Below are 24180 nucleotides of genomic sequence, written 5' to 3'. Positions count from 1 at the left end.
TCATCATATTATATGTTCATGTTAATTTTCTGCATCATGTTCAAGTTTTAGCATTTTATAGTTATTTATATTGGTATGAATGTCATGCATACCACGTCGCATAAGATACGTAAGTTATCTTAATTTGAAGTGTAAGATAATATTAGATCAGATCAGTTAATTAGACGGCCTTTCAGCTCAGTATTCAGGGTGGATGTGCAAGCCATGGACTCAAGCGTGGTCCACTGCAGTATGTCAGAATACTACATAGTGGCTCCCCTTACTGCAGCGGGATGTTGGGCTGGTGCACAACCTTGTACACAGGTTTAAGTATGTGGATTAGTCAGATTAGTCAATTAATTCAGATAAGTCTTGCATAGCATGAGCATGAGAATTAGCATCGGCATCAGCATGACATGACATGAATTTTATTCAGCATGATTTGACAAGAATTTTATTTAGTTTGAAAATTTTATTAAATTCTTTTAATTATTATGTTTACATTGTGGTGAGTTCTTACTGAGTCTTTGACTCATTTTAATTTTATTTCATTTTAAAATAAAACATACTCATCTTAAAATAAAATAATTAAAAATATTTATTTTAAAATGCATAAAATAATATTTCACTTAAAAGAATTAATAGAAATGACATAAGTGTCTACGCAGGACTCGGGTATTACAATGCCAGACAGTTTGTGTTGTCACGATCAAGTTAGGGACCCCTGGGAACTAAATCGTAAAGACTTTAGTTGATAGGTTTTGTCTGTTTTGTCTTGTTGATGTGTGCTCAAATTCATTTGTTTATATCGAGTCGTAGGCTCGAGTTATTGGACAGAATGTCCTCATTCGCCTTTGGATGGCTAAGCTGGCAAACATCCATGCTCATATGAAAAATCCCTTGAAACTAAGAATTGTAGGACTTTACCCCAGAACGGGAGCCCTTCCATAAAGAAAAAATCTATTCATTAGCCCAACTCCCATCATCCTTACATCATCCCATGATGTGGCATTAGATGATAGGTTTACAAATGAAATGTAATAAATAATTTCCAATCACCTAATGTCACATCATAAGATGATGTAAGAATGATGGAAGTTAAGATGATGAATAACATTACTCTTCCAGAAATTCTCGAAGGCTAGGGACGAACCCAAGCCTGAGAGGCGGTTTGGAAATAGATTTCAACCAGCGATAGACGTGGCATTAGGTGATTGGAAAACTATTTCCAATCACCTAATGCCTTTTATCTTCATTTTGCCTTTTATCTTCATTTTGCTCTAGTTTCATATTCACCCATGCAACTCGGTCTGCCAAAACAAAGCAATGTGGGACTTAAAAATAGCTTTATGCACACCAAAAATTTTCTGTTCGGTTTCTCCCTCATTTTCAGCAGCTGAGCTAGTTCGTTTTCCTGAAGATTTTCCCTTTCAGCAGTGCATTTAATATTATGGTACGAAATTTCAATTTTTTAGTGGAATGCGTGTGGAAAAGACATTAAAAGCAAACAAACTTTTCCATTATCATAGATGCACTTAAAACACCAAGCAAACACAACAGCACAACTGGCCTTATTTATATATAGTGGTAACCATGACAAGTACATGCACAAACTGAAAGAAAATTAGAACACTCGTAAAGACTAGAGAACCAGGCACATTCCTTGACTTACTATATATATGAATTTAAGGAAATGCCTCAATTACAGATTGCATAGCACGAATGGATTTCGACCTGCACCTGCAAAATCCTACCTTCCCAAGAACAAGTCCCAACTCCTCTAAAGTTCTCTCTTTACCCGTTGTAGTTTGAGCCATCATTCTCATGTCTAGCGCCAACCTCGCATCTGTTAGTTTGTCCGATATTTTTGCTTCTTGATCAATTACTGCCTCAACGATTATCACCTTCCCTTTGTCCTCCGGAAAAGCTTCTCTACATTTTTTCAGGATTTGGATGCATTCGTTGTCTCCCCAATCATGCAGAACCCACTGCGATTCACAAACGTAATACACAAAGGAATTAAGCAAATGAGCTAGACATCGTCAAGGATACTAATCAAATAAATGACATCGTGGACCATACTTACCATTAGGAAAGTAGCATCAGCCTTTGGAACACTTGGAAACATGTGACCTCCGACATGTTCAATTCCGGGGAACTCTGCCGCATCAAAGACAACATGGGGAAGATCAAAGTTGATGCCTCGAATCCATTCATACGACTTAACCAACAACTGCAAAGTCATTCTGTTGCCTCCACCCACGTCCACCAAACTGTTAAGCCCGTTAAAGGCAGTTGCTCCAACTTGTTAAGCAGCCAAGAATGAAAGGAAATGAGTTCCGATCTAACATCCAGCCCAATTAATACCAGCAAGTCCACGTGAAGTAATGCCTATATCCACCTGGGATGAGTCCATCCCAGACTATTGCTTTTAAAAGCTCCCAAACGTTGTGGATCGGACCTATATCTTGGGGTCCCATGAATGTACCCAATCTCTCTGCCTCATTGTCAATGCGTTGGTCGAATTTGGGGACTGAACAACGTCCCTACACTTTGGTCCTCCTCCTCATAGTGGCTGTAATCGATCTAGATCGAATCGAGCTTTTGGATTATGGAATCGAATTGAACTCAAATAATTCAAACTTGAGCTCAGCTGAGAGCTCGCCGAGTCGAGCCAAACTTGAGTTGATCAAACACAAACTATAGTTGAATGGACTTATTTATAGATATTTATCTATACTCTTTAACAAGCCCAAGCTGAACCGAGTCAAGTCGAGCTATTACACGAGTTTTGTTTGCACTCATATATTTTTATTTATTTTTGAATGAATTGAATAATTAAAAATATCATATTACAAAACAAAATATTAAATGTAATGAAGTACTAATATATAAACTTTATATTGAATTATCAAATTATAACATTTTTATCAATACATTTCTTATATGGTTTCTACATTGTAGTATATGAAACTACCAAAGTCCTACATACTAACTATTACTCATTTTAAAATATATACCATAAATAATCACTTAAGTACTTAACTAACTAACATATAATTGAGAACTATATTCAATATATAGGTATAAATGATTAGGCATTAAGTAACTGGGTTATATACTGTATATTTAATTATAAAGGTAACCATGCTTATATTATTAAGTTTAATGTGTATGGAAGTATATAAGTGTGTGTATAAAAATGCTCGAGCTGTGTCGAGCATGAATGAGCGAGTCTTAACTGAGTGGAGTCGAGTTTAATCGAGTATGTGTCATTTACTAATAAAACGAGTTTATGCTTTCACGATCGAATTTTATTGTTCATGACTTGAGCTCGATTCGACTTTGAGGTCAGACATGCTCACATTTTTTCTAATATCCAATTCACTTCTCCATCAATTTTAGGGCAAAAAGTCCTCTCCTAAGCTTTTGGTGTGATATATTATTTATTTGCATTGTTTTTGTGATGCTATAGAGTTCGATCACAAACTTATTTGCAGATTTACTTGTGGGGTTCATCATAGGAACCATTTTGAAGCTGTTCAGTTTGTCCCACATTTTCAGCAGCTGAGCTAGTTCATTTTTCTGAACATTTTCCTTTTCAGCAGCGCATTTATTATAGTACGAAATTTTAGTTTTTTAGTGGAATGCACTTAAAACAAACTTTTCCATTATCATAGATGCACTTAAAACACCGAGCAAACTACATCAACACGTACAACTGGTCTTATTTATATATAGTTGTAACCATGACAAGTACACAAACTGAAAGAAAATTACACCACTCATAAAGACTAGAGAACCGGGCACATTCCTTGACTTACTATATATATGAATTTAAGGAAATGCCTCAATTACAGATTGCACAGCACGAATGGGTTTCACCCTGTACCTGCTAAATCCTGCCTTCCCAAGAACAAGTCCCCACTCCTCTAAAGTTCTCTCTTTACCCGTTGTAGTATGAGCCATCAGTATCATGTCTAGCGCCAACTTTGCATCTATTAATTTGTCCGATATTTTGGCTTTTTGATCAATAACAGCCTCAACAATTATCACCTTCCCTTTGTCCTCCGGAATAGCTTCTCTGCATTTTTTCAGGATTTGGATGCATTCGTTGTCTCCCAATCATGCAGAACCCACTGTGATTCACAAACGTAATACATAAAGGAATTAAGCCAATGAGCTAGACATCGTCAAGGATACTAATCAAATAAATGACATACGTTGTTGACAACATTTTCATCGTGGACCATACTTACCATTAGGAAAGTAGCATCAGCCTTTGGAACACTTACAAACATGTCACCTCCGACATGTTCAATTCCGGGGAACTCTGCCGCATCAAAGACAACATGGGGAAGATCAAAGGTGATGCCTTGAATCCATTGACACGACTTAACCAACAACTGCAAAGTCGTTCCGTTTCCTCCACCCACGTCCACCAAACTGCTAAGCCCGTCAAATACCTCTAGACAATCTTGAAGAATCGCAAGAACCACCAACCTGGCATCACACGCCATTGCTTCATTGACGAGACGGCTATGACCAGGATTTTCTGCTGCATACCTCCATAGGTCTTCACCATGAACTACATCAAACGGTGCAGTCTCATAGTCTAGAACACGGGCACTTATGCTATGCCATGGTGCCAGCATAACTGGGCTACTCTCCAACAAAATAAGAGCAGCCATGCTATGTTTTCCATCCCGCAAGAGACGGCTAGATAGACGTGTTTGTGCATAACCTGGGGGGCATTGGGTGGTGGGCATCTCTTTGAATATTCTGCGGTGCGTCAGGAACCTCATAACCCGGTAGAGTGGGGACGGATCGCAACCTAGAGTTGATGACAACTCGGAGAGTGTCATAGGGCCTCCTCCATGGCTTTCAATGGTATCAGCAATCCCAAGTTCAATGGTGCACTTGACTACTGCCATTTCTGTGAACCCGAATATGTATTTCCAGATACCCACTTCCGCTTGTTCTTCTTCCTCATCCCACTCTGATCTCTGTCCATTTTCCATCTCTTTCTCCCTCTGTTTGATCAAGCTCTTTTAATTGCAGATGTGGTGAGACATTTCAGGTTGAAGCTTCTATATATATACAATAATACAAGAGTCATCTATATATGTTTATCATTTTTCAAGAATGATTGCCGCATCAGGAAATGTGTCTGTCACAAAGAGACTTTCATGCCACCACTGCTATTTTTTGAATGGAGGGGCGCCCACGTTGGGCTGACCGCCTCCTCTCCTGTGTGTAACGCATTACACGCTTGTAACACATGCCATTTAAATGGCAAATGAAGGCTGGCCTTTAAGGCCGGTCGACGGGTGGGATATATACAAAAACTCTTAAATACAACAAAACTCTTTGTTTTTGTTATCTTTTGATAAGATATTTAGGCTGTGGATTTGCTAAGTGTTACTGTAGTTTTATACTACGTAATACACTTAGCCACTAAGAGGAAACGCTTGGGATTTGTCAATCTGGAGAAACTTGTGAAGCAATTTTATAAACTGAGTTTGAGATATTTTTCCGTTGTGCTTTCTAACATTAGTATCAGTGCTTTTATAATTGCTTCTACTTTATAATATTTTATTCTCTTGCATATGCTTGAGATTTGTCTAGGTGTCATTTTATCCTATTTTTTTTTTCATATGGATCTTAAAATAAAAAAAACCTCTGTTGGAGGTGCTGCGCTCACCAATGGGGTGCCACACGCACCCAACGGTACTGCGCGCACCCAACAATGCTGCACGCACTTGGGGGTTGCCGCGCGCACCACAAGGGTGCGATGGCGACTCCGAGGTTCCTTCTTCCAGTGATGGGCAGTTGATTCAGTTGCTACAAGTCGTTGATGAATTAGAGGCACTGTTCACGTCTTATGGGACTCGAACCCATGACCACCTAGTGAAATTGAGGTAATAGGCCTTTTGTGGGTTTTGCCTAGGCACACCACTAGGCTGCGACTTCCCTTTAATTTGAGTAGGGGTTCTAAATGTGTTTATTATACATTTATTTCGTGTTATAAAAATAATAAATTTTTTTTTGCATGATTTAATATGTGCTTAGATATATTGTTATATTACATGTGATCTTTTATTTAATTTTTTAAATTAAACGTGATTACTTGTATGTGTGAATTGAACATGTGGATATGTGATTATTTTATCATCTATGAATGTTAGGCTTGAATGTTTTGATATTAGTCTTCATTTTTTTTTAGTGATAAAATAGAATATTCCCATTAAGTAGTCAGAGTTAGAATTGCCAGTGTGAATGATAGGCTGAAAGAATTGCAGTGACCCCAATAAGAACTGTAAATGCATTGTTTAGCCAAAAGACTACGATGACCCTAGTACGAACTATAAATGCACTGATAGAATAAGAAAAATAGATTGTAATGGTCTTAAAAGAACCATCTTTGTAGACTGGCCCAACAGGTCGTTGTAGTCTGAGTAGCTATTCTTGTAGACTGGCCCAACAGGTTATTGTAGTCAGAGTAGTTGTCCTTGCAGACTTTTTATTGCGATTTTAGTAGGTTATGTCTTCACATGTGGTTAAGGCTAGACGACTACTTAAGATAATGAGAGTATGGTTGAGATTTATGATGGTTAATTCTCTCATATTTGTTTTAAATTTGAGCATAAATTAGGCTAGAAATTTAATAATTGCATATTGTGGCACAAGACATGATTCTGAAATTTAGTGATTTTTCGATCTTGCAACATGTCTAAATTATTCTTTTTCTAACTTGGATGAATGTGGCAGATTTCTTAGGTGTGTGTGTAATATCTATTCTTTGCGTATTATAGTGAAATGGTACAACACTCCGATCCCGAAGGTCCGGAGAGTTAGCTCCTATTATTCAAGAACATATTCAATAATCAATAATAAATAAACAGAAACTCCACAAAATACTTAACTTATTTATTCAATCCAAAAATCTGTGTCCCTCCACAGAAATACTACACAAAAACCTCAATAAAATAAATAAGATCTCCACAAAGACTCAAATTATTCATAACTTGACGTACCAAAATTACCGCCAGAGATAAAACTACTAAATATGAACCTCCAAAACACTTGTACCCTTAGCACTCATTCATCTATGATCTTTAGACTTTTCCCATACTTCATACTCTTGTTCTCCAACTGAACCATAAAAATATCTGAAAAATGTTATGGAAATAAAGGGTGAGTTGTCAACAACACAGTAAGCAGCGAACACATGCTAGTATGTAAACATGAGCATTGTCAGAGTTCAAAATGCAGAAACAAAACATTTCAGTTTCAATATACAAATCTCAAAAATACATATTATCGGAAAATCAGAGCGACATTCCAAACATTTCATATTCAGAAACCAACTTTTCATATTCAAAAACTCCTCTGGTATAACTTGATTGAACATCTTCATCTTATCATATCATATCAGAATAAATGCCATGTTTAGCCCCCGTGGTAGGGTTGTGCATTCTGTAAAAAGTTAAGCAGAACATAAATCACCATGTTATCAAAGCGATTGCACTCAGAGCAGAAACCTCTATTATATCCCGTGGTAGAGCCAGAGGTCACTGTTATATCCCGTGACAGGGCCAGAGGTCACTATTATATCTCCTTGAAAGGGCCAGATTGACCTATTGTATCCCATGACAGCGCTATTGTATCCCATGACAGATATCACTATTGTATCCCGTGATAGGGCCAGAGGTCACTTTTGTATCCCATGACAGCGCTAGAGATCACTATTGTATCCCGTGACAGGGCTAGAGGTCGCTATTATATCCCGTGACAGGGCCACATATCAAAGCAAAACAGAATCAGAATCACCATATCAGAATCTGAATCTGAGTCATAAAAGAATTAGAAAGTCATGCCAAAGTTTTTCGGATGCCACATCATATCAAAACAGAGTACTGAAATTCAGATCATTCAACATTTTTCAAAACATATTTAGAATATCTTCACATCATATGCAAAAATTATCAATTTTCATATTTGCTCATATTTTTCTGAGTTCAATAACAGAATGCCAAAAATAAGCTCATGTATATACCAGTCAAGTAAGAAAGTACTTTATTCTTATACAGAATCTCATGAGCAATGCAGAACAAAAAACTAAGATCGTTTAACATTTCTTTCCATAACACAATATGCACATTTTCAAAATTGACCTCAGTCCATTTTATTTTTATGTAAAATCTAGTATAGGAACCTCGCTTACTTGAACTTCTTAGCTTTTAGAAATTTTACTCCAAAGTGCCGAACAATTATAAATTGTCACCTATAAAATAATTACATAATTTTCGTAAATTCCCGATCAAACACATATCTCAATATTTAAACCTGAAATGTTAAAATAACCTATTTTCTTAAAATTCTAAAATTATCATAACCCTAAAATATTGTCACTTTCCAATTTCATTGGTATCCACTTAATAATCCCTTAACCTAATTCCAAATAACAAGAAGCCCAAGCCCAGTACATAAGCCAAGCCCATCATTAAAACAAGCCCAACTAAAACTACACGTTCAGAACACAATATGCTTTGGATGGCTTACAACTAAAAGGGCAAAACTATAATATAATCTCAAAATTTATTCCTCTGTTTGTGTAAGGGCTCTACGGAATATCCTGACCAAAGGCTTGATGCATTTTGTAAATACTAGGGATAACAAGACTAAAGCTAGCTAAAGGTTACTTTTCAAGGAGTCTCGTTGTTTCTGCCTTCTGGAGGAACAAGAAAAACAAAACAATTATTTCTTGTGAAAGAAGAAACCAGAGGAAAGCTTGACATTGGGAAGAAAAAAAAATATTTTACCGAGAGAGAGCGCAAGGTAGCGAGCGGCAAAGTGGTGGCTGAACTGACTGTGGCATACAAAAATAGAGAGAGAGTGATGAGAGGGAGAAAGCACGGAGAGTGATAGATGGAGAGAAGAGAGAACATGGTGGGAAAGATGGACTTACGTACGTTGGACGCAGGAGTAGCACGACCAAGCTACGACCGTGTCTTGTGGCCATTTCCAGTGAGAAATAGTGGCTGTCAATGGAGGGACGTGGAGTCTTGCTTCTTTTAGTAGTGCTCTATTTTTTAGAAATAAAAATAGAGGTGCATATGAAGGCCAAGCAAATAGTTTGTGTTTTCAATGGAGGTGTGTGGTGGGCAGGCGATGTGGCCAGACGTGGTGCAATGGTTGCCCGTGGTTGCTAAACTTCATGTATGAGCGGGATGTTCTCATGGTAATAGCCTGGTGCTGCAGTTGAGGTCGTGAAGGAGGTGGTGGCGCAAGGTGAGGCTTTGGGCCTTGGGTGATGGTCGTTTACGGTGGAGGGATGGACGTCGGTTTTACATGGAGATGGAGGTTAATGTTGAACTAGGAGAGGCTGGGTGATTCTTGTGGCTGGTTGCAGCGATGGTACATAGGCAGTTCCCAAAGGTATAAGATAAAAGTGTATATTTATATGGGTGATATGAAAACCCTAGAGAATGAAAAGAGGTAGACGTGCTTGGGTAGTGTCGTGCGTGGGGGGAAGTTGGTGAAAAAAATAATAATTAAAGTCCAACAATAAAATTATTCATTAAAGCAAAGAGCAATTTAAATGCAAACACTAATTAATATCAAGAAAGCACATCAAAGTAAATTTCACAACTTAAGAATTATAAAATAAATCCAATGAGAAATTTGATAAATTTAAAATAAGAAAAATAATATTTAAATTAATTAAAATAATCTTTGACTAAAAAAAAATACACTAAAATATGGAGTATCACAAATGGCATCCAAGAGTAGTGTTGCCGACTTAAACAAAGAGGAGAAATTAGATGAGAAAAACTATGACATATGGTATCACAAGATTCAATATGTTTTAGATGAGCAAGAGGTCTTGTATGCCTTATCTCGCTCCCTTACTGCGCTAGGTGAAGGGAACTCAGAACATCACAAGATAGATCAACTAGCCTATACTCAATGGGCTAAAAAAAATTAGTGCACGTGCATAATAATGTTAAGCAACATGCACAATTGTAATGCCTGGGCCAAAGCCCAGCCCAAACATGATGAAGCCCGGCCCATGACAAGTTAACACTTGAAGGAATCTTGAAAGGGCGTCACTTGGTAAGTTCATTTCTTCCTGCACTCTTTTTCTTCTCCATGGTTTTTCCTCTTGTGTTGCAGTTCCACACATTCCTCTAACTCATACACACCAAACCCATGATCTTGCAGTTACTTGTATCTCTTCTCTCATCCAAAAATCCTTACCTTTCAGCAGGCACTCTCTCAATCGATTTCCTCTCAACCTCTCCCTCCCTTAATCGTGCATGTAGCACCCGGGCCAATTAAACCCAAGGCCAGTCCATTAGAGTCTCTTGTTTTTTTTTTCTTTCTCTTGTTTTCACGCAGCTGAGTAACCTCTGCTACCCCATGACGTCGTTTGCGGTGAGCTTCATCTCATTTTATCTTCTCGATCGTTTTTCAATTTCGATTTCTGCACTTCCGAAGATTCCTCCACCCAATCTCCATTGTCTCCACGTCTAGGCAGTTTGAAGTTTGAACTTCCTTCCCCTTTTTGAGTTCCCTTCTTTTTTTTTTTTGTTTTCGTCCAGCACTCGAGTCTCTCCCACCTATTTTTATTGTCTTCTACTTGCAGTGCATTTCTGTTTCTTTTCTATCCTTTCAAACTCTCTCTATTTATCTATCTTCTTTGCACCAAGTCGGTAGGCACCTAGAAACTCTGCCATCCAACCACCACGGGTCAGCCCCCACGGCCCAGCACCTCTGTGTCCTCAATGGAAACCTGTCCCACTCACTCATCGGCCTCCGCTGAACCAGTCAAGATCATCGTCAAAAAGGAATCAGCGCTATCATGCATCTATCCCTCCTCTGCAAATCAGACAACAACTTTCCTCCTCAACCATAACTTTCCTCCTCAACCACCTCGCAAAGCATTACGTCACGTCAGAAATACCATGAAAATAGCCCAACCACAGCTTCCCAACAGCTCAGCAACTTCCTCTATTTTGCTATGCCAAAAACAGAGCAACCCTCCACCAGTTCCACCTCAAATCACAACTCCTTGTGTCAAGCGAACCCACCACAACTCCTTGTGTCAAGCAAACCCACCGCAAGCTACCCAGCTGCCACAAACATCGCACGGTGCAGCCTTTGTCACACTCGAGCAACCACCCAGTCACCGTGAGCCCTATCTCGAACCACCAGCCGTTGCTCCATGTGTCCCCACGCTTGGCCATTCGCAATTGATAGATGAGGGCTTGAGACACAGTCGATCTTCTGACCACTACCGACGTCGTGCTCAAATTCTCCATCCATGGTTGCACCACCGTGCACGACCTCCACCCCTCACATGCCAGGCCGCCGTGCTCACCACTGTTGATCCCTGTCCAGCTCACTATCTCGTCGCGCCTTTCATCTTCCCTTGGTGAGTATGCCTCTGTGTTGCTCGGTTTTGATCTAGGCGTTCCTTTTAGTTTGTCCCACTTTTTTTTATTGTTTATAGTCGTACCCAACGAGCATGCATGTTGATGTTTTTATTTTTCCAAAACGCCCTTTTCATTTAGATGGCTTCATATTGGACCATTTTCATATTAAACTTGTGTTAAGTGTGTCTTGTTTGAAGCAAGAATTTACATTTACGGATTCAAGTTAAATTACTAAATATTCTTACAATTTGATTTTTAGCAGTAAACTGTAAGTATTTTAATCTTTTATTTTTTGTAAGCACTTTAAGCCTATTATATGAAATAAACCTTGTATGGTTTTAAATTAGATATGATTAGTAGTTTGCAATGATTTTTAAAAATATTATTAACTATATTTTATGAACTACTATTGTTTACAGAAATTTACGATTTCCTACTACATTATATGCTAGTGGTATTAAATTTAGGATATTTTAGGGTTTTACGGAATTTAGCTTTTTAGGAAAATAGATTACATAGAGTTTTAGTTGTAAGCATTGAAAAATTGTGTTAAATTCATATATTTATAGGAGCTCATGACTATTTTATAGGTGACGATTGATTTTCCTTCAGTACTGCTATGGAGAAATTCTGAAAAGCTAAAAAGTTCAGGTAAGCAGAGTTCCTATGCTAGGCTTTATAGGAGTTATTAAGACTGAAGTTGACTTTTTGAAAATTTTGCATATTTTTGTGATAAAATGAGAACTTGGAAAAAACCAACCTCGGTCGCTTACTTGCATTACTCATGAAATCTGTATGAAAAAGGAAAAATATTTTCTGACATGCATTGTGTAGACATGAGCTAAATTTTGTCATATTGTTTATGAAATCTAAAAAAGAGCGATATTGAGAATCTAAAAAATTGTGCATTGATTTAGAAAGATGCTTTGACTTTTATTTTCATTATGTGAGAATGATCTGATTATGTTTTGGTACTTTGTTTTATTTTGATGTAGCATCTAAACACCTTTGGCATGGTGTACTGATTTTGTATCTGACTTTGTCTCTGCTCTGCTCTGTTATGCTCTACGTTGTTTGGGTTGGTACAAACTTCTCTGTCTCTGAGTGCACCCACTTTGGAAACAAAACGGTTTTATTGTGGTCTTTTCTGTGTGCACACTCGGGGCTCCGAGAGTAATAAGGGAAAAATTTCATCTCTGTCTCTGCCCGGTTTGGCTACCAGGATTAACACAACCCTGCCACAGGGGTGAAATATGGTATCTACTTAGTGAGATGCTATGTTTTTATGTGATGATAATACTTAGGTTATGTTATGCAAAGTACTCTGGGTTTTATATGTCTTAAAATATCGCTCTGTTACGTTTAAAAACATGTTTTGTTCTGCATAATAACTCTGGAAAATCTTTTGTTCTGCATATTGGACTCTGTAAATGCTCATGTTTGCACGCTAGTATATGTCCTCTGCTTACTGAGTTATTAATAACTCACCCCTTATCTCCACAATATTTTTTCAGAGATATTTGGATACTTTAGCGGATGTTCAAGAATAGGAAGCATGGGTAAGGCTTTGTGAGCATAGTCTATTAAATACAAAGAGGGTACTTGTTATTGGAGAATTTTTATTGAATAGTTTCGTTCTGCTCTGTTGACTTAGCACTTTGGGGAAGTTGGCTTTTATTTTGAGATTTCATCGTAATCTTAGTTATTTATTCTGGAGTAGATGGTTTAAAGCAATGAGGTCTATGAGTAAATGGGGAATTGGAGTTTACATTTGTACAATGAGATATGATTTCAAGTGTTTAGAGGTAACTCTCCGACCCATCCTGGACCAAGGCATTACAGTGCATTTAACCCTTGGTTTTTGGGGCAATCTTTGTCGACCTACTTCACACGATTTCGCACTACCATCGGTAACCCCCTTCTCTCATACTTTGATCTCACTTTCACTCTCTTTTCCCTTCTGTTTATACATACACAAATCCTCTTTTACTCTGTTTTGCTTTGGTTTGTTTTTCACGCACACACCCACTTTGTTTTGGTTTGCCGTGCAGACACTTAGACCCCTCCATCCTGCTTTGCGTAGACCACTATCTCTTTCACTAGAGATTTCAGTGAACTTTGGGCTTAGATTACAGTGTGTTGTTTTGATTCGAGGTGGTGCGAAGCATTTTTTACTCTTTTAGGTAATGTTCTTCCGAAACATTTTTGTGTATTAAATGGTTGAATTTTGAAATGTGGATAAGGTGTAGGTGATATGGTGGTAGTGTGGATTTTTTTTTTTTTTTTTTTTACATGGCAGATGGGGAATATCAGTGATCAAGGGGGGAGTGGTATTTTTGTTGCTGGTAATTTTTCTTTTGATTAAATGCATGTTGCCAAGAGGTGAGCTGTATGAATTGTGTTTAGCTACTGTGTGCGGATTTTAATGGCTGTGTTGGGTTCTAAATGCTAATGGTTTGAGGAGGGTACTGTTCGGGTTTAATTTTTATGATATTTATTGTGTTAAAGGGGACTATTTTGGATTATTACTCACTAAATAGTAGCTTACTAGATTGGTTTATTAAATGTTGGGTATAAGTTTTGTTTAAGTGGTGTTACTACTAGAGTTCTGACTCAAGGCATAGATAATACTCAAAAGTTAGGTAAGCAGGATTCATATGCTAATTTTGCATAAAAAAAATAATGAAATGAGGTTGACTTTGAAAATAAGCACGTTTGTTTTTGTAAAGAAATCTGAAACCGACCTCAGATGTTTATACTGCATATGCATAAATTCAACATAAGTGAAAGTATTTTCTGTAATGACTAGTGTAGACATGACCTAATTTTGTACATTCTGTTTCTGAACTATGCAAAAAGAGCAAATATGAAAATCTAAAAGTTTTTGCTATGAATAAATCAAGATGTTTTGGTTCTGTTTATTTTGAACAAGTGAAATGATATGAAGCTGTTTAATATTTATGTTTTGATATGATGTGTCATCTGAAAACCAAGGCATTAAGTTTTGATTCGGTTATCTGAATATGATCTGTTTTGATGATGTTCTGTCTGTTTCTGTTAAGACCCAACCACGGGTATAATGATGGTTTATAACCCTACCATGGGGGTGAAACATGGTATATGGCCCAACTGCGGGTATAATGGTGGTTTATAACCCTACCACGTGGGTTAAACATGGTATTTGTCCCGATGTGATGCTATGAGCTTATATGAATTTAATGTTTTAGTTTAGATATGCCAAATGATTTTCTTTTTGGGAACAAGTTGGTTTTTCTGAAAACTTCGCTCTAATATTTTGTACCATGTTTTGTTTGTGCATTTTGAAAGTAAATATGTTGTTTCTGCATTCTGAACTTAAATGTGTTGATCTTCATATTGAATTTAATAAATGCTCATGTTTACATACTAGTATATGCTCTCTGCTTGCTGAGTTGTTGATAACTCACCCCTTAATCTTCATAATATTTTCAGATGACATTGATGGTTCAGCTGAGGATCAATATTAGAGTTTGTGGACAAGATTAGTTGTGGATAGTTATTAGGTTTCTCGTGGTATTAGTGCTGCTGTTGGATTTTATTTATTTATTAGGTTAATTTCAATGGGTTTAGACAGTTTATGGAGACTTATGTCGATTATATTTTATTCTAGTTTGTTAATTGAGACATGAAGAGAAGTTGATATTTTATTTGGGTTGTTGTATTGAGGATTTGGTATGTGAATATGTGTGGTTTATTAAATTGAAGTATTTACATTTGATTTGGTGTTCTGGAAGTATATATTCTTGAATTTGGAAATATATTAGTATTGTTGGAGTTGATTATCAGGTGTTTAGAGTTAACTCCTTGTACCTCCGGAGTCGGGGCGTTACAGTTGGTAACAATGACAAGTTTGAGTTTCTGCATACTATAAACCTTCGAGGTTTAGATATCTGTGGGTTCATAGGATGTAAAATTTCAAATGGATAGTGTAGGAACTTGAGGACTATAAGGATGATCATGTAGATATTTAAGTTTGAGCTTCTATAAACCTTATGATTGATTTTGGTGGGGATTTGATATTTTAGAATTTGGCAGATGTTGGGAACTAAACTCATAACTTTGAGGTTTCAGATTCTGAAGATGTATGTGAGTATTAAGCGATGTCAAGATTAAATAGTTATCTGATATATATATATATTTGTGTTTATATGTATATTTTATTTATTTTCTTGATTTATTCTATTTATTTAATATCTTCGCCATTATTTATTTTAGTACGTTTTACCAAGTTTAAGCTTTTAGGAGGCAGTTCGTCGTCGAGTTCAAAGCCTTGAAGATTTGAATGAAAAGAACAATGATGGCGGTTGCACGTTTGAACAATTTAATCGGACGCATCCTTCCACCTTTGATGGAAGAGGTGATACAAACGCAACGAAAGATTGGATTCAAGACATTGAAGAAATATTCAGTGTTTTAGGGTGTACTGATCAGCAGAAAGTTCAGTTCTCAACTTTTAAACTAATTGGAGAAGTGAAGAGACAGTGGAATTCTAAAAACATCATCAGGGAAGCTGAGGGGACTGGAGTGATTGTTTGGCCTCAATCCAAGTAGAATTTCTCTGACCAATTTTTCCCTAAAGCAGATAGGGAATCTAGAGCTTGTGAGTTCACCATCTTAGTGCAAGGGACCATGACTGTGCGCCAGTATGCTGCAAGGTTTGCAGAGAAGGCAATGTTAGTCAAGCAGAATCTCAAGAGGGGTCCTGAATTTCAAGAACAGAGGAAGAGAGCTGCTCCACAAGGATTCTCTAGTTTGGATCAAGGGTCATGGAAGAAGAGAAATGAGGGGAGCAGTTCAAGTAAGAGACAGATGGAGGGAAATCATACCACTAACCCATGTAAGTTCTGTAACCGCATACATCGTGGGGAGTGCAGAAAGGAAGTGAGATCATGTTTCAAATGTTGTAAGGATGGGCACTTCATTAGAGAATTTCCATTGCTTTTAGAGAACAACAGAAGGCCCAACCCTCCTCAAAGCTTTAGGCCGAATAACCAGGGCAACAACCAGCGGAAGACTGTGCCGGCACGAGTGTTTACTTCGACGCTAGGAGAAGTTGAGGGCAAGAATGATGTAATCACAGGTATAATCTTTCTGACTTTCCTATTTAGCTTTTTTTGCTAAAATTTAGGATTACTTATCTTGTTATCTCTATGATTATATGACGTAATCACAAGAATTATCCCCCTGTTTCTCAATAAGGCTACTGTTTTATTTGACTTGGGGGCTACCCACTCTTTTATTTCAACGGATTATGTTAAGTTTTGCCTCGTTGATGGTGAACAGATGGATTACAATTCGAGGGTCTCAACTCCAGTAGGTGATATAGTGACCTGCAACAAGATTATACTTAAGTGTCCAATAACTATTAGCGGGAGGGAAATGCCAGCTAACCTGATAGTCTTTCCTATGATTGGGTTTGATGTGATATTGGGTATGGTTTGGTTAGCTTCCAGTTATGCTAGTATTGACTGTTTTAAAAAGGAGGTGGTGTTCAAATTTCCGGAGGGAGAGGAACTTCAGTTTATGGGTTCCAGAGTGCCTACCCTTCCATCAGTTATTTTTGCTTTTCAAGTTGGCAAGTTATTACATGATGGGTGTCAAGGGTACTTGGTTTTCATGGTGGATGAACCAAAGGAAGAATTGGAGTTAGAAGAGATTACTATTGTGAGAGAATATACAGAAGTTTTTCCTGAAGATTTGACTGGATTGCCACCTGAGCGGGAAGTAGAGTTTGTCATTGAACTAGCCCCAGGCACGGCACCTCTTTCCAAAGCCCTTTATCGAATGGCACCATTGGAGTTAACTGAACTCAAAAAACAGTTGCAAGATTTATTAGACAAAGGTTTCATCAGGCCAAGTGTGTCACCCTGGGGAGCTCTTGTCTTGTTTGTGAAAAAGAAGTATGGGACAATGAGAATGTGTATAGACTATAGAGAGCTGAACCGAGTGACCATAAAGAATAAATATCCGTTGCCTTGCATAGAAGATTTATTTGATCAGTTGCAAGGTGCTCAGGTATTCTCCAAGATTGATCTCAGATCGGGGTATCATCAATTAAAGACCAAGATGGAGGATGTGCCTAAGATAGCTTTCAAGACCAGGTACGACCATTATGAATTCTTGGTCATGCCTTTTGCCCTAACCAATGCCCCAACGGTATTTATGGATTTGATGAATCGGGTATTTCATGAATTCTTGGATAAATTTGTAGTGGTATTTATTGACGACATATTAATCTACTCCAAGAACAAAGCTGAACATGAAGAACATCTAAGACAAGTACTTGGGACACTCAGGGATAATAAATTATTTGCTAATTCGAAGAAGTGTGAGTTTGGGCACGAGTCTATTTCACTTTTGGGACATGTAGTCTCAAAGCATGGTATTTCAGTAGATCCCGAGAAAGTTGAAGCAATAGTTAACTGGACCCAACCAACCAATGTGCATGAGGTTAGAAGTTCCTTGGTGGCTGGTTATTACCGTCGTTTTATAGACAATTTCTAAAAAATAGTGGTTCCCCTTACCGCCCTTATTAGGAAGAACAATAAGTATGAATGGACTGGAAAATGTGAGGAAAGCTTCCCGGAATTGAAGAAGAGATTGGTGACAGCTCCAATTCTGATAGTCCCTAGCGAAAGAGGAGGATTTGTGGTTTACAGTGATACTTCACGATTCGGTTTCCGGTGTGTATTGATGCAGCACGGGAAAGTAATAGCATATGCATCTCAGCAATTGAAGACATATGAGCAAAATTACCCCACACATGATTTCGAGTTAGCTGCTAATGTCTTTGCACTTAAAATCTGGATGTATTATTTATATGGTGAAAGGTGCGAAATGTAGACGAATCACAAGAGTTTGAAATACTTTTTCACTCAGAAGGAACTGAACATGAGGCAGAGGAGATGGCTTGAACTTGTCAAGGATTATGACTGCAACATTAATTACCATCTAGGCATAGCTAATGTTGTTGCTGATGCACTTAGCTGGAAGCCAGTGGGACCAGCAGTTGCAACTCTTACCACTCAATGCCACTTAATAATGGACTTAGAAAGAGCTGCTATTAATGTTGGTAGTGGTGACTAGCAGGCATTGATGGCCAGTTTAATAGTTCAACTAGTTTTGATAGATAGAATTAAGCTCGCCCAAAAAGAAGATTTTAAGTTAGCGAGATTAATAGAAGAAGTAGAAAAAAGGAATAAATCTGAGTTTAACATTTCTGAAGATGGAATGTTAAGGTTCGGAAATAGGTTTTGTGTGCCGAACAATGATGAAATAAAAAGACTCATCCTCGAAGAAGCGCATCGCACCCCTTACACAATTCACCCAAGTAGTACAAAAATGTATCAGGATTTGAAGGAGTCTTTTTGATGGGATGGCATGAAGAGAGGGATTGCTGAATTTGTGGCACAGTGCCTAACTTGTCAGCAGGTGAAAGTAGAACATCAGAGGCCAGCAGGGTTATTGCAACCACTTCAGATTCCAAAATGGAAATAGGAGCATATTTTTATGGATTTTGTTATAGGCTTACTGTAACGCCCCGATCCTGCAGATCCGGAGAGTTAGCACTTAATATCTAAAATCAACTTAAATAACACAACTATAAAATCTAGAAAATCCCATAAAATATTAATCCATTTAATCAATCCAAATATCTAAGTTCCTCCATTGGGACGATAAAGAAATTCTCAATAACATAAATTAGAAATCCTCCAAAATCTCGAAATTATCCTTAACTCATCAAATCAAAATACCCGAAAAATAAAATCAGTTTACTAACTACGACTCTCAAATAAGTACTTACACCCTCAGACACTTATTTCACTACGATCATCACACCTTGCTAAAACTTCCTATTCTTGTTCTCCAGCTGAACCATTAAAAATATCTGAAAAATAATGGAGATAAGAGGTGAGTTATCAACAACTCAGTAAGCAGAGGACATGTACTAGTGTGTAAACATGAGCATTTATAGAATTTAGAATGCAGAAAAAAATATTTTCTTTTAGAATGCAGAATCAGAATAATATTTTCATAATGTAGCGTCAGAACATGTTATAAAAAATATCAGAGCGAAAGTTTAAAAATATTCATAATCAAAATCTCTTTGGCATAGCATAAATTGAAACATCACATCTTATTTTATCATATCATAACAAATACCATATTTAACCCCCGTGGTAGGGTTGTGCAAACCCAAGTAGCTAACCGAGCAGAAACAGAATATGAATCTTCCCCTTATTCATTCTCGGAGCCCTGAGTCTGCACATAGAAAAGACCACCCAGAAAACCACTTTATTTCCAAAGTGGGTGCACCAGAAACAGAAAAGTTGGTACCAACCAGAATAGAGGCCACAGTTTTACATTCGTGGTAAGGTCAGAATGGAACATAATGTTATGCCAGAGGTTTTTCAGAAATCACATCAGATCATATCAGAGTACAGAAAATCTTCAGAACATAACAAAATGATATCACAACATAATTTATGCACAAAATTTCATATTCGCTCTCTTTTTCAAAGTTCAGAAACAGAATGTCAAAAATAAGCTCATGTCTACACCAGTCATAACAACAAATATTTTATTCTTACACAAAATCTCATGAGTAATGCAGAACAAATAACTGAGGTAATTCAAATTTATTTTCATAACCAAATATGTATACTTCTCAAAATAACCTCAGCCCATTTTATTTGAATGTAAAGTCTAGCATAGGAACCCCGCTTACCTGGACTTCTTAGCTGCTTCAGAATTTTCCTAAAAAATGTCGAACAATAATTAATCGTCACCTATAAAATAATCTCATAATTCTCGTAAATTTCCAATTAATCTCATATTTCGATATTTAATCCTAAGCTTCTAAAATAGCTTATTTAATTACTCAAAACCTAAAATCTCATATCCTCAAATTCATCGCTTTCTAAAATCATGATTTTTCCACTTAATAACTCCGACCAAAACATTAATATTAACTAATATAATTTTGTACTATATTGTGAGACAAAAACCCGAATAGAATACTAAAATATTTATTGAAAACGACATAACCTCATGGAAAGACATGTCCTACCGAAAACAATTGTTCATGAAACAATTGGCTAAAAGGGTAAAACTGTAATTATAACTCAAGATATTTACTAAACCTACGGAAGTTTACGGAAACTAACCACTTACACTAGGTAGCGTCGTTGTGCTTGGAGAGTAACAGAGGACTTACCTTGAGGGAAGGTGTTGCAGCGTTGGGTGCGATTGAGCGTGGTGAACTTGGCAGAGCACTGAGAGAGAGAGAGAGAGAGAACAACACGGTGAGAGAGATAACTGAGAGAGAGAGCGAGGGCAGTGCAACGTGTTTGCAGTTGCTGGACCAGGTTATTTCCGGTGGAGGCTTGCGGTGATGAAGGTCATGCAGGGGTTGATCAAGGGGTTGAGAACGTGGAGGCTAGGCTTCTAGGGAGGCGATGGCGTGGAGGATAGGGTGTGACGCCCACATATTCCGCTTGGGATCGGACGGACATCTAAAGCATCGGGACATGCAAACAAGGTTACCTGCCCCCGTTCATGACATATAAGATGCAATGTTCCTAACATGCATCTAGCATTATGCAATATTCGCAGCGGATAAATTTTTTTTTTCTTTCTTTTGGCAATACCATGCACCAAACTTATGATATCCCAAATACTTAAAACATACTTCATACATAAAGACATACTAACAACCGAGATCACAATACTAGTCCAAAATGATTGTGAACAAAAAAGTGCTGGAGATTTAACTCCACAAAATACAAGTAGTAATCTAACGTAACTACATCTAAGTCGCACCGTCTCTTAGTCGACCGTTTCCAGCTAGTTGATCCCCAGTTCTCCTTCAGATCCTGTAACAAGATCTACCATTCAGGGGGAATGGGAGTTGAGACTACCACAGTGAGATTTGATTACAAATCTCAGCAAGTTAACAAAAAACCTTCACACAGGTTAATGATGCATGCATGGCAATAAAGGCATAAATGCACAATCAAAGTCAATAGTAAACATAACATATCTTGACATAGCATGGTATGAAATAATAAGCATAGCATGACTTGACATAACATGGCATGAGCTGACATAACTTGAACTGAAATTGAAACTTAGCTTGACGTGACATAAACTTGAAACTTGACATGAACGTAAACTTGAACATAACATAACGTGAAACATGACTTGAACGTGAAATACATGAACTTGGAATCTTATTCAGTAGACTTAATCATTAAAGTGACCATACGGGTGCTACACAGGTCCCCTTGAGCCGTGTGTCCCTGTCGATTACCGCATCACAATACAGGTGTCTATACTAGCTGTGAGTGCGTTAATACATACTCCACAATTGTTGTGGCCCCACGTATCCTACTTGTCACAATTGCTGCGTCTCATGTAGTGTATGCTCCACAGTTGTTGTGGCCCCATGAATTGTTTGTGCCACACTTGCTGTGGACACACGTAGAATAAAGTTTGGCTCCATCGGCGTTAGTGCTTGGCGCGCTCCGGTAACCAGCTAATTAGGTCCCATTCGCAACCTGTTGACTGTACTTCATCAACCCAGGGAATTTCACACCTATTTAGACACTCCAGCGTGAACAAAGGAGTTTCACTAGGATATTACCCTATCCTAGCGCTTAGAGTCGTGATTGACATGAATAACCTAACAAGACTGTTCTCGAGATACACAAACTGTATTCGAGACGGAATGACATGAATATGAAAAGACAGAAGTCCTAACGTAGCGTAACATGATGTGAACATAAGATGACATACATGACTTACTTTGAGACTTAATTGTAACAGAAAATATTTTATAACATGGCATACATGTAACAGATATTATTTCGTAACATGGCATAACATATAACAGACAATATTCTGTAACATGGCATAACATATGACAGTGAATATTACGTGACATGAAATACATGTAACAGATGGCATACTTAACTTAACATGACATACTTGCAATGCATAGCAATGCATAGAAATACGTGACAGAATATCTTGTGTAACAGATGAATAATTCGTGATAGAATAAATTCTGTGTAACAGATAAATATGTAATGACTTGGCATGGAACATATGATAACATGCATACATACACTTTAGTTCCGTTACTTATCACTCATACACATTAAACTAATAGTAAGTTAAAAGCTAACTTACCTCGATAGTCGCGTTCTATGAGAATAAGTGCGAAACACGAGGAACTGTAAGAGGGTATTCTAAAAGTTAGAAATTAATTACTAACAATTAGAAATGTGAAAAGAGGCAACTTAGAGTAAAATTACCATTTTACCCTCTACACGTGGGAAAATGACTATTTTACCCCTAACTTAAGGATTTCACATCCTAACTCCAAAAATTACCAAAATTTACATTCCTCATGTAAATTTTATCCTAAACTCAAATATCAACTCAGAAAAATTTAAAAACATTCACAACTATAGAAAACTCACTATTGCCGAAATCTACATAGGCCATTTCTCTTGATTTTGGTTCAATTCTTTCAAAATTCAAAACTCATGATTAAACTAAAATTTTGTAACAAAGATCTTCCTATCCTAAGTTTAAAAACACACTTAAAATATCCATTAGGAAAAATCTATTCGCCAACACCAAACTTTTTGTAAAAAGACCCAAAGTTTTTAACAAAAAGTAAGCCCTTTAAATCACAAGTTTTGACCTTAATAAAAACATCTCCAAGAATTCTAAAAAATCAAATCTTACCTCTAACATATTCATAACATCATTCTAAGATCAACCATGCTTTAAATCATCAAACAAAAGTCACCAAAAATCACAAAACAACACTTGGAGTTTTTGGTTTTAAACATAGTCCAAAACAGAAACTTTTCTCTCAACTACATTTGATCAATCTCTTGATCTATGGCTTAAAGACATGTGATATTCAAACTAAAACATCACATGGTCTAACAATGTGTTCTAAAGAATATCTAACCATCAAACTTAAAATCACGTGGCTAAAATTCAACAAAACATGGATCTAACCCAAAAAACATCAAATCTTAGGCCAAACCGAAATCCTCTTGCATAGAAAAATCATATCTTTAAAAATAATACTAAATATCTTCAAAATAATATCCTAACATGTATATAAGAGGCTTAGGATCATCATATAAAAATATCAAAGCCTTTGGAATAAGATTATACCACGAAATATTTAAACTTTCACAAAACAAAAATTGTTTTCCCACCTCCAGTTTTCAAGTTTCTAAATCTAAGGAAATCTATCATCAAAAGCTTTAGTCATGCAATAAAACCTCAATGAACATTCATAAACACATGTTAACAATAGTCCATAAAATTTTCGGACCAAGATATGTCCATTAGCTTGGTCAAAAATTCCAAATCATATCATACTCTCCAGTTTCACGCCCAGAATGATCTTTCCATGGTTAAAAATACTTTTGACCAACCAATTCAATTGAGACGAATAAGATATGTACATAAACTAGACTCAAAGATGAACAACTTCGATGAAGCAATCAGCGTGCGAAAATACTTACAAAGGGTCGAAAATGGCCACGCAAAAATACACAGAAATCTGCCCGAGAGAGCGCTTTTGGATTTCTCTTTAAGAACGGGGGAAAGAAGTGATGAAATGGAGAGAAGTGTGTCTTGCACGACTTTAGACTCCTGGAAGGGGAAGTTATGGACTTGAAAGACCCTT

General features: G+C 37.2%; 1 protein-coding gene and 1 pseudogene across 1 annotated transcript; both read right to left on the bottom strand.

The window, feature by feature from the left end:
• Positions 1-1592: 1592 nt before the first annotated feature.
• On the bottom strand, positions 1593-2395 carry LOC121267207 (acetylserotonin O-methyltransferase-like). Its single transcript, XM_041171060.1, has 3 exons — positions 2347-2395; positions 2066-2283; positions 1593-1967 (listed from the first exon to the last, which is right to left on the bottom strand). The coding sequence occupies exons 1-3, from the start codon at positions 2393-2395 to the stop codon at positions 1665-1667; spliced, it is 570 nt and encodes a 189-aa protein (XP_041026994.1). The 3' UTR covers positions 1593-1664.
• Positions 2396-3721: 1326 nt separating this feature from the next.
• Positions 3722-5000, bottom strand: LOC121267434 (annotated as a pseudogene).
• Positions 5001-24180: the final 19180 nt, after the last annotated feature.

Source organism: Juglans microcarpa x Juglans regia, chromosome 5S, assembly GCF_004785595.1.
Source record: "Juglans microcarpa x Juglans regia isolate MS1-56 chromosome 5S, Jm3101_v1.0, whole genome shotgun sequence".
In the NCBI taxonomy this organism is placed as follows: Eukaryota; Viridiplantae; Streptophyta; class Magnoliopsida; order Fagales; family Juglandaceae; genus Juglans; species Juglans microcarpa x Juglans regia.
The sequence above is the reverse complement of the archived record's forward strand: the minus strand, read 5'-3'. Positions and strand labels throughout refer to the sequence as shown.

Bases quoted from the DNA above. Each gene is read 5' to 3' on its own strand.
- LOC121267207 (XM_041171060.1), bottom strand. From the start codon at position 2,395: ATGGACTCATCCCAGGTGGATATAGGCATTACTTCACGTGGACTTGCT. The intron at 2,284-2,346 runs GTATTAATTGGG...CTGCTTAACAAG, and splicing joins TACTTCACGTGGACTTGCTG to TTGGAGCAACTGCCTTTAAC. The intron at 1,968-2,065 runs GTAAGTATGGTC...TGTGAATCGCAG, and splicing joins CTGATGCTACTTTCCTAATG to TGGGTTCTGCATGATTGGGG.